General features: G+C 33.8%; 1 protein-coding gene across 1 annotated transcript in view; it reads left to right on the plus strand.

Moving 5' to 3' along the window:
- Positions 1–12,402, plus strand: part of CEP128 (centrosomal protein 128) — a 235,161-nt gene that overhangs the window by 141,094 nt on the left and 81,665 nt on the right. Inside the window, exon 14 of the mRNA XM_043986021.1 lies at positions 11,542–11,892. Within this exon, the coding sequence (XP_043841956.1) occupies positions 11,542–11,892 (351 nt within the window). The remainder of the gene's footprint in view (positions 1–11,541; positions 11,893–12,402) is intronic.

Here is a 12,402-nt window from a genome sequence, read left to right on the forward strand (position 1 = left end):
TTATATTTGATCCTCAGAGGTAATAGGGAGCCACTGGCATTTATTGAGTAGGTGAATAACATAATCTGACCTACTTTTAGGGAAAATCACTTTGGCATCTATGTATAGTAAGCATTTTTTTAAGTGAAGGCTTTAAGGAATTTTGAAACCAAGAATACTGATCAGTTTTTCCAATTTGGTTGCTAAGATTTCTTTCTGAATCAATGTTTTTATGGTGTCCCAGCATCAGAACTAGGGAAAGAGAAAGGAGAAAACATGCCCAAGGCTTACCTGTCCAAATGAGATCTGTTAAGGGATAAGTCTTTACAGTCAGCCAGAGAAGGAGGGATGCTATGTTCCAAAACTGTGAATGGATTGTGGTAGAGGTTTGATAGCCTCTGGAGTGGCTTTCAAGCTTTCCATTTTTGTATAGGAAAGCTCCATTTCTGAAATATGTTAGGGATGTTCCCTCCTTTTTGGAGCTTACAGAATGGGGATTAGTGGGAAGCAATATGCCTCTAATTGCCAATATAGGCTTCAGGATCTTGAGTGAAGTAATTAATTGAGGATGATGAGACTGGGATATGAAGATGTTTCCATATCTACTCAAGGTTGTCTAACACTAGGGATTTGGAGGATTTTGTTTATTATTTGAGTACATACTTATGCAGTTATCATTTGAAAGTAGGGGGAAAACATCTTGGCTAGCTTTTGGAAACAAAAGAAATCAAAAAGCAATTAAAATTACATAGATATGCAGGAAAATAGTTAATTAATATAAACACAAGTCTTCCCAAGAAATTCTGGCCAGTATCAGGAAGATTTATTTTGGATTGTTCTTTCAAGTGAGTATGAAAGACCTCTGTTGGAGGTGCTTAAAACTTTTCCCCTTAGAATCCTACATTTGAATGGTAAATCATATCTTATGGGGAGGAGGAAATATACTTTTGACACAAAAAGGTCCTTTCATGGGAAGAAATGCCCCAATTATGAGTAATATGATGTATAATATTGCATATGAATTAGATATAGCAACAAATATCATTCATTTGCATTTCTCAGAGTAAAAATGGTGCTTCTGATCACAAAAGAAGCAAACATATCTTTGTACACATCAAAGTATATGTCATAAGCACCACAAAACATAAACCATGAAATAAAGTTTGGAGTTATAATTTATTATGCCCTACAACACTGTGCAGAGGAGAATGGAGAGGGGAGAAACTTGGACCAGGAAGAATGTAACAGTATATTTAATATTGCACATGTTTAATCTTATCTCTAAAAAGAACAGAGGGAAGGATACTTTCTCTTCTCTTCTTGGTGGTTTAGTTTGATCATTATCATCATAATATTCAGTTTCATTTTGTGTTCTTTCCATTTTCACTGTTTTAGTTATTTTATTATTTTTCTAGTTTAGCATACCTCACTTTGCACTGATTCATAATTAGACTTCCTTTGAATCACTGTGTTCTTCATATTTATCACCTCTTTTAGCGCAATAGTATTACATTACATTCATATACTACAGTTTGTTTAGCTGTTCCCCAGTCAGTGGGCATCTACTTTATTTCTAGACTAGCCTTCCACAAAAGTTCTGCCATAAATATTATGGTGTCTGTAGGACCTGTCTTTATGTCTTTTGAATTCTTGGGGTATATGCCCAGCAGGGGGACCCCGAGTCAAAGTGCATGGACTTTTTACTCACTGTCTAGGTGTTAGTGTTTCGCCAGTACAGCTCAAAGAATGCTTCTACTCATTTCCTCCAGTTATGTAATCTTGATCTCTTTTCTCTAGGTTATGTACCACATAGTCAAGTTAAGGGTAACAAGAACTACAGTATTTTCCTCTGAGATATTTCTATTCATTTTACTAAAATATTATTGTTTGAACCTAGCTGCCCTCTCAGTTTAGCCTAATAATCACAAAGCAACAATTCTCTGCTAACTCTTGTTTTCCACTTCCTGGTTTTTGAGCTATATAATCATCGAAGAGCTGACAGGGGCAACCCTTTGGAGAAAGGCAGACTTTAAAGCCAATGCTAATGGAAGTCTCCCTCTGGACTTCAAGTAGGATGAAAAAAATGGATGGGCCCTTTTTGGATCCCCTTCATATTAAGGGGGAGTTCAAGCCACACATGAGATCAGCAGGTCATATGATTTAGGAATAGGTGTGAAATAGGTAAGGATTTTCTGAAGACTAAGGTGTGTGAATAGATTTTTTTTCCCCCTGGGCCTCTAATCATTGGTGAAGGAAACTCCTCCTATAACTGTAGATCAACACCTGTTTTTGATTTATAGTTTTAGCTTTCTGGAGCACTGAGAGATTGATTTGTTGTCTCTGTTGCCTTACTTGCTGTATTGTTTAAGCACTGAGAAATTAAGTGACTTGCTTAGGGTCTCATTGCCAGTATATGTTAGAGAAAGAATTGGAACCCAGGTCTTGCTGCACCCTAGAACTGGCTTTGTATCTATTGCACCACTCTATGAGTGGATGGGCTCTTTTAAAAGCTACCAGGGAAAATACAGCTTTGAACATAGTGCCTTATAATTGAGGTTTATGTATAGTAGCTCCTAGTATATGAATAATGAGGTGGCTTCACCTTCATCAAAAATAGCTCACCAACCAACCTCATCTGGTTAGAACTTCTTTGGAGAATCGATAGCTGCAGATTTTCTCATTGTGTTTATCAGAGTTAAATATCAAAGTTGAAGGAAAAGTGTTATAAGAAATTAATATAAAAGCATTTGAAATCCTCATGCAATAGTCCTATTTTCCTTTGTGAGAAGCTGAAGTATGTGTTAATTATATGTCCTTTCTTGTTTTAAGTCTAACATAGAGAAGAAATGTGTATTTAAAATATTCTATAATAATGAGCATCACATTTATGAGAAGGAAACTATTATTTTATTCAAAAAAGAGACTAATATGTTTAATTAATTGAACGTTATTTTCTGTACTTTTGCTTAAATTTGATATAATTTTTCATTAAGAAATATAAGGAGATAGTACTCGTATGAACCAGTTATTTTCTCTCAGGATTTGTATAGAAATAATAATTTGTAATGACTGAGAGAGGCTACAGAACTCATTATTTCTGACATATAGCCTTTGTGCATCTCCTGGAGGCAGCAAATGGCAGGTGATAGAGAGATGTATAATCAAAATCAGCACATTAAAAAAGTTAAAAGGTTATACATTAAAGGAGCAATTTCTTTGGAATGGTAAACATAATGAATTCTGATGTTTTTTTCAGGCTGCTTCATACCATGATAAGAGTTTGAATCCATCTTATTCACAGTTTATTTAATATTTGTCTTGTTTTGGAGTGAAATGAATTTGGGTTTGTTTAAACATCTGTCCTAACAATAACATATTTATATATGTTATTCTGAATTAAACCTAAGGATTTTAAAGCTCTTGATTATGCCATTTATGCTTCTAGTCACCTCAGAGTCCCCCTTGTATCTTTTTTTTCTTCCGTGCTACATAACCAATCAACAGTCAAGTCTTATTGATTTTACTTCCCTAATACCTTTCTGTTCAGAGTGCCTGTTCAGGACATCATTATCTCCTGTACTACTGTATCATTCTTATTGTTTAAAGTTTCTCAGTTCTCTAGTCTGTCCTGCATTTAGCCGCCAAATTAATATTCCTGATACACAATTCCGACCATGTCATTCCCATGCTCATAAATTTTCAGTAGCTCCCGATTGCCTCTAAGATAAAATATAAGATCAGCTTGGCATTTTATATCCTCCACATTTTGGTTCCCATCTACCTTTCAAGGCTTATTTCACATTACTTACTTTCACTCACTCTGTTCTAGCCACTTTGGCCAACTAGCTCTTCTCTGTCCTTGACATCCTATCCACTGTCTCAGTGCCCTTGCAGAGGCTGGAAGTGATTCCTACCTCACCTTTAAAATCCTTTGCTTCTTAAACTTAACTTAGATGCTACTTAATATGAAAACCTTTCCTGTCTCCCCCTTGTTGTTAGGTCTCACTCCCCAAGTTATTTTGCATATAGTTATCTTTGTACATGTTGTTGTTTTCCCATTCTCCTCTCCCTCACCATTCCATGATGTTGCAGAATGGAAGCTCTTTGGTGGCAGGGACTGTTTTTCATTTTAGTCTTTCTGTCTCCAGTACCTTGTACATAGTGGATACTTCAGAGATTTGTGGAATTGAGTTGAGCTGAAGAAAAGAGAATTTACATATAATATCAGTTATTTATATTTGTATTTAAGACTCAGATTTCTAGACACTTGTTTTTGTTGACTTTTGCCTCATAAAAAAGGCTTTCCACAGAAATAAAAGGCTTGTCTTTGACCTTCTGGCCTTGAAGGACAGATTTTGTTCTAGCAACAACTCCCAGGAAAGGTAAAATTGTGTTATTTTGTTTTTTAATAAGTGTTTCTTTCATCTTTCTTGCTTTTCCTCACATCATTCACTATGCCTACAATGTCCCATTTCTGCCTCTTGAAATTCAACTTTCTTACTTTTTTTCTATCACTTTATATAGCCTTCTGATGCATTTTTACAAGTGATACAATACAGTTCAATATACTCACAAACACAACCAAATGTAGTACTTGAAAACAGTTGAGCAAAACTAACTAAAATAGAGAAAGTGGCTGATAGTACAAGTCACCTGCTGTTTTTATTTTTCGATGTTTGTTAGCAGAGAGGAAAGACAGGTATATTTTTTTTGATTTTGTAGCAGTATTTTCAATTATATTTGGCTTGAGATTTTTTTCTTTGTCACTTAATGTTACCTTACGCTTATATTGACGTTAAACTATTACTTTTCCTGAGTTTAATAAAGAACTGATTTGGGGTAAAATACCTTTAAAAAATTATTCTACAATGGGAAGAATATACTTGACAGAACCTTGAAACTCAATTAATAGAGGTATGCTGTGTATTGATGAGAGAACAAAATCCAATTAAGTACCTCAAGTCTGAGAGGTCAAAGGCAAATCTTTACTTTCTTTTCTTTCTGTCTTAAAAAATTGGAATGTTGTCATTGGTATATATATATATATATATATATATATATATATGTGTGTGTGTGTGTGTGTGTGTGTGTATACATATGTCGTTTTTCTTCATAAAGTCTTCCTGTCTCTCTCTGAATTCTTCATAAATGTCATTCCTTATGTCCTCTTTTTACCTTAAAAAGTTTCATTGCTACCCTCTTGTTTTTATATCATTGCCAGTTACTAATGACTCCGCTTCTCTTCACAACCTTCCTTTGTAATAAAGTAGCACAGCTGAACAAAATAAATCAATGTATTTGTTCTGTCTGACAAAGTAGGCTTCATTGAATACCTATGCTTAATTGTCAATCTTCCAAAGTCACTATCTTTGCCATCTTTCAAGGCAGACCACAAATGGCAATTCCTCTTTGAAACCTCCCTGGATCCTCAGGCCAGAAATGAACTCTTAGAAACCTATTTATACCTCTCTATTATACCTTCCACATTCTATTGTTTAAGTTGGATTTTTTATACAATTTTGTAGATTGTGAGCTCCTTGAAAGAAGGAACTTTTTTCTTCTCTTTCTTTGTATCCCCAGTGCTTAGTACAATGCCTTGGACATAGTGGGTGCTTAATAAATGCTATTGGACATTTTTTTTTTTTACATGCCTTTTCTTCTTTAGTATGTTGCAAGGCTCTTAAGGACTGGGAACATTATTTGATTTAGTTTTATTCCCTGCCCCAATGCCTAGCATTCATACCTTGTATATATACATGAGGTGTTTAATGACTATTAATACTTATATATCTCATAAGAGTAAAAGAGTAGTAAGATGAAATATTTTATAGGCTAGTTTTTCTATTGATTTATGGATTTGAAATAATGTCCAAATGGAATTTCTTTTGCAATACTTGTGAATCATCTAGAGTTATGGAATTTAGAGCAATGAGTGACCTTAGATATTAACTATTCTAACCTCTTCATTTGCAGATGAAGGAAATAAATTCCTGAGAAGTTCCATGGCTTTTCTAAAATCACACAGAAAGTAACAGAATCAGAGATTGGAACCCTAGTACTTTAACTTCAAATCTACTCCTTTCTAATATATTGTGCTATACGGTTTCATCTTTCAATTCCACAACCTTGCCCAAAATCCTTTTGGGAAATCCTTGTGATGCCACATATATTCTTTACATCCCATTTTACCTTTAGAATGGGGCTTACAGGGGGGCAGCTAAGTGGCACAGTGGATAAAGCACTAGCCCTAGATTCAGGGGGACCCGAGTTCAACTCCAGCCTCAGACACTTGACACTTACTAGCTGTGTGACCCTGGGCAAGTCACTTAACCCTCATTGCCTTGCAAAAAAAAAAAAAAGAAAAGAAAAAAAAAAGAAAAAGAATGGATCTTACAAAAATTTCAGAATCACTTTACTAAAGTATTACTGTGAAATGGCATAGGCCAAATTCCCAATTTAACTAAATAGTTGTTCTTTGTCATTACCAAATCATATGTAACTAAAGACTACTAGTCTTTTTTTTCTAGTCTTCTTCTGTACTGTCTGTAGTTGACTAAAGATTGAGATTAAAAGAGCTAATAGTTTAATTATATTCATAGTGATAGGAACGTATAAACATCAATATATTTAAATATTCTTTACTAGTTCAGCCATTAGTGGAATTATTCAACAGTCTAGTAGTTATTGTTTCCATATGAACAAACTTTAATTCGGCAGAGGATTATATTTCTACCTACTAAAATAACTTTTGCTTTTCCCTGTATTATTTGACTAAAAACTGTGTAGGCCTTCTTAATTTTTTGTATCAGTGACTTCTTGGAAATGGATATAAAATAGATAATTGGGTCCTTTTCCTCATGATAATAGTGTTTTCATTAGTTTATATCTTGAGCAAGAACTTCTCTATCAAATAAGTAAGCTTATTAATCAAATAAATCATAAATATGAATAATATATAACACACACAAAAACTGGATTCCCTACATTCACTAAAAGTTTCAAAATCTGATTTCACCCTTATAAAATGGACATAAATGAATTATATACAATGATTACAAAAGGGATTCCCATGACTATAAAGTGGATATGGCACAAAAATCGAGCCTTACCATATCAGAAATGTGACCTCTAAAATGAATGCGGTTTTATAGAGAGTAGTTATTTTGGGTGAATATTTGGGATTTCCCAGGTTTCTTTAAAAAGAAATCAAAACAAAGGATTGTAGAGAAGTTTGAACTGATGTCATTTCTTTTTTCTATTAGTTATCTGTAGTTAGCAGAGGCATTATCTTACATTAGTCTTACATTAGTTTTGGAAATTTACTGAAATATGGAATTATTTTTAAAAAATCTATTATAGCATGTATATTTTATAACATCAAAGTCATTTGTATATCATATCATTTAAGTCTCATGAAGAACTTTGTTCATGTGAATTTTCACAAGAATCTGGCTGTCACTCTCTTTTCTTTGTTCTGCCCCTATCTTTCCAACAACACCAAAGGCAATGTAAGGGGAAGAACAGATCATAAAAGGCTAAGCTAAAGGATGAATGTAGAAGAGGGAGGAAGTGGTTATGGACTTGTTTAGATAAAAGATGAAGGACAATTTTAGCATGATCTCCTAAAGGCACTCTTCTGGTTGATTCTCTGAGTCACTTCCTACATCTATCAGGGCTTGGGGTCTTTCATTTGTCTTTTGTGACATATTCAAACCCCACCTTATGAGAAATAATGGAATAAGCTGTCAGGAAGCAATAAGAAATGAAGCATGGATGTAATTGAGCAGCAATAAAAAACAAACAAACAAAAAACAGCCAAATTTCAAATGGGAGGTGAGAGTGAGGATTATGAGGATTATCTATACCATCTTCTTTAGGACTTTCAATTATGCCTAAATTGACTCTAATCTATCAAAATAAGATACATTGATCTTTATTGCTTAAATTGAATTGAAATGGAAAAGAAGCAGTTTAAAAGATATCTTACTGCATAACAATGCATGATCTCTTCTTGCTTTTTGATATCCTAGTTGGTGACCTGACTGGTGTTATTTTATCCCAATTAAGATGTCATGTTTCACTCTTATTCTCACAATGGTACCAGGAAATATATCAGAGCCATTGAAATTATTCTGTAGGCCTTTTGCCTCTCTTATTTCCTTTACCCATTCCAGTCATATATTTAAAAACAAGAAACTAAAAATTTTAGGGGGGGGGAAACCCTTCAAATGTCACCTGACTAATCATGCTCCCAGCTGAAGACAATAAGAAAAATACAGCTCCTTGTAATTCTTCAAGTGTCTTCAATTAGTCATTGATAGAATGGTAGTTTATTGTAATGTAAGGATCTCTTGATTTAGAGTCAGAACATTTAGATTTTATTCCTGGTTCTAACACTTAATGGTTATATGACTTTTGGCAAACCAGTTAGTCACTCTGAACCCCAATTTCTTCATCTGTAGAATAGAGACATTAATATTTATATTATCTACTTTGGAAGCTTTTTGTAATGATGATGATAACTGACATTTGTGTAGTGCTTCATGGTTTTCAAAATGCCTTCTCCATCACCCACCATCTTAAATGTACTCCTCTAAACAAGATATTTTCCATACATAATATCATGCATCAAAATTGTAGAAGATTCTTTGATGAAATTAAAACAGGGAGATGCTTGATTGCCAAAGGTGTTTGCCACTGTCATGGAAGGTGTCCAGTTTAGAGTCCGAGTTAAAAAGAATTCTCTAAAGACAGTGAAGTTTTCCAGATGTTCCAATTTGCAGATCATCCAAGTTATGAAACCCCTAATAGCTTGAAAGAATCTAACTTAACTGCCAGTGAGGAAAAAACCAAGTAGAATAATAAGAATAACTGACATTTACATAACACTTTAAAGTTTGCTAAGCATTTTATATATATCTCATTTGATTATCACAATAGCCCTGTGAGATAGGTCCTATTATTTTCCCTGTTTTACTAATGAATAAAATGAAACTTGAGAGAGGTCCAGGGACTTGCCTACTGTGGCAATGGCAAAGCAGTGTAGCTTTAAGTATCTGAGGCAGGATTTTTATTTCCTTCTTCCTGACACCTTGAAACAAAGGCCCAAGTTTAATAGGAGTGTTGTGTTGCTGAGAGTCATGGGTGTTGTGAATTTTGAAGAATTGAAATTGAATTTGAAATAGAAATTAATCCAAAAGTTAACAGAGAGGTGTGTGATTGATGTCATTTTTATTTTTTTTTTATGATGACCTTCTGAGTCATTTCAACATAGTTTAAGAGAATGAAGTTTTTCTTCAGTCTTTACTAGTGTAAGTTTTCCCTCATCTTTCATTAAACAAAGGGCGGCCAGGTGGTCTAGAGCCAGGAAAACTTTTCTTCCTGGGTTAAAATCTGGCCTCAGAAACTTACTAGTTGTATGAACCTGGGCAAGTCACTTAATCCTTTTTGCCTCAGTTTCCTCATGTGTAAAATGAGTTGGAGAAAGAAATGGCAAAGCCCTCCAGTATCTTTGCCAAGAAAATCCCAAACAGGGGCACGAAGAGTCATATAGGTCTGAAAATGACTGAGTAAAACAAGGAGGACATTTTAAAAATTATTAAGTTTAGTTATGTGATACGTAACAGAAAAAGTAATTCTCTATACTATAAAGTTTACTTATAAAGAATCTACACACATAGTCTGGTTGTCAGTTGATTTAGCAAATTGTTCTTATTTCACTGATGTCTTCTTTATTTTGACAAAGTAATTATGCAGAGACTGCTGCATAATAAAGTTCATTCAAGACAGAAAGCATTTGGAACAAGGGCTAGGTAGTCAGTTATGATTCCTATTACAGAACCCCACAAAGTGTTGAATGTCTTATTAAATATGAGTACTGTTTTTTTAAGTCTCATTTTAAATTTCTCCATTTTGACAACTGTTTCTCAATTTTCTATTTGCTTTGGGTAGGTATAAAGGATTGGATCATCTCTTCAGTCTCAGAGTAGTCTAGCAAACCCACTTAATATAGACTTGATATTTAGAAAATGGATCTTATCTTCAGGGCATTAATTTTTAATTCCTGGCACCATTAAAATCCAAAATATTATTTTAATCATGAGGGAAATTATGTTAAGGATATTTTTCTAAGAAATTTTAAATGAGAGCTAACATAACTTCCCTTGATACTTCTGGCTCTGCTATTTGACAGAGAAACCCAGTAAATGCTGACTATCATGTCACCTCTAAGAAGTGCCTTTCAATGTAGATGATGTTTGTTATATACATTATTATATGTCATAATGTTAACAAAATCTTTTTATATTTAGGGTATCTGTCCTTTTTATTTTAAATATGGTTATATAATTTCCCCCTCATATTTAAGTAAAAAATGCTATAGAAAAGTATGCCAACTTCATACCCTCCTAATTCTTTTCAAATACTAAAGATTTTAGTCATGACTTAATAATGATCTAATTTGCAAAGGGACTCTCTCAACTGGGCTAAAAAAATCTGAGAATATGAAGGGGAAAACTTATTCTCTTCTATAATGAGAATAATAGTCTAAATGTATTTGAATACATTTATTTATTAAATTTTATAAAATGTATTAAAATATCCATACTATTACAAACCAACAGTTTGTATACTTCAGGTTGGTGTCTCAAGTTCTACCTCATATCAATTTAATTTTAAATCACTAAAGTCATAAACAAGTTTCAAAATGAACATTTTAATGGACCTTGACTATAATGATGCTATTATAATCTGTCACTTTATAATTTTAATGATTTTTGTTTAATTTTAGTAGAAACTCATGTTTAGCCTGAATGTTAATATAATAGATCTGTCAGTCTGACAAAATCTATAATCCGAGATGAATTCAGTTGGATAAAGCTTAGGGTTATTTAGTAACACAGTTTTGTTTAAGAAAAGCTTTTGTTTTAGTCAACCCTGTTTGGAAGCACATGCATTTTAATTTTTTCTTCAAGTATAATAGAGAACTTAGATCACTCCCATAAAATAATCCTATAACTATAGTATCTGTAAAATACACTTAGAAGAGCTAGAAAGCTTTATATTATTTAAAATGACTGACAGTGAAACTGAACAGGTATAATTTCCATTCATCAATGTGTTGAGGGCTAAAATTCTAGCTAAACTGTCTAAAATATGTAATGAGTGGTCACCAATAAATTATAAGCTTTAGCAAGAATTAGGCTTTTAAGCATTTATTAAGGAGAATAAGAATTTGGTAAAGAGAGAGAGAAAGGCCTAGATTCTTATCTATTAAAGGGAGAGCACATTTTTAGCTCCCTTCTCTGCCAGAGTCCCCAGGAAAGAGAGTGAGACCGAGCGCCAGTCTCTTCCTTCCTCCTCCCACTAGCCCTCGTCACTTCCTGACGTCAAAGAAAAGACTCCTGGTCTTGCCCCCAAAGACCTTCGCTTTATGGGTGGAACTCTTCTAGAGTAAGTCTCCAGCAGGTGGCGTTATTCCAATTGTTACAAATGTTAAGAGATTTATTTTTACATGAAAATATGCTGAAAACTCTTATTGATACATAACTTTTTAATTCCCAGGCTTTAGCATCTGACTTAGAGAAGAGGGAGAGACAGCAAGTGCGGATGTTGGAACAACTTACAGAGATTCAGAAATGCTATGAGGAATGTGAGAGTGAACGGACACGTGCTAATTCTCAAGTCCGAGAGTTGGTCCAGCAAGCAGAGGAGTCTACCAAGGAAGCAGAGAGATATCTCAGCGAATTCCAACGGTCAGAGGCCTTGAGGCAGGAGTCAGAGAGGAAGAAAGAAGAATTGAGAACAAAGGCTCAGGAATCTATTAGACAATGGAAGCTCAAATATAAGGCTTTAGAACGAGACTTGGAGAAACAGAATGAGACAGTTCTGCATCTTACAGAAAAGAATAATCAGGTAAAGGGAAATAATTCTCTTTTTTAAAGTTCTTATCTTCTTTTCTCAATCTGTCCTTTTATTCTCTTCCCAGACAACTCAAGTTCTTATAAAAAGGAACAAATAAAAAAAATAGTTTAACAAAAGTTACCAGTTATTCAGCCAAATCAAATAATATATGCAAGGTTTCAAACTCACAGTCTCTAATCTCATCAAGGAAAGGAAAGTAGTTTCTTTCTTCTTATATCTCTCATTTGAGGCAAAGTTTTGATGATTATAATTTCATAGCATTCAGTTTTTATTTTGTTGTTATTGTTCTTTCCATTTATATATATTTTTACTGGTTCTGCTTGCTTCACTTTGTATCAGTTCATATATCTATCTTCCCAGGTTCTTCTATTCCTCATAGTCATTATTCCTTTCAGTGCAGTGCTATTCCATTATATTTATGTAATTTGTTTTGATGTTTCTCTTTTCTTGGGTTTATTAAAAGCATTAACCTTTTTATGCCTCTTTTAACAACTTGATATT

This window comes from Dromiciops gliroides, chromosome 2, assembly GCF_019393635.1.
Source record: "Dromiciops gliroides isolate mDroGli1 chromosome 2, mDroGli1.pri, whole genome shotgun sequence".
Lineage (NCBI taxonomy): Eukaryota > Metazoa > Chordata > Mammalia > Microbiotheria > Microbiotheriidae > Dromiciops > Dromiciops gliroides.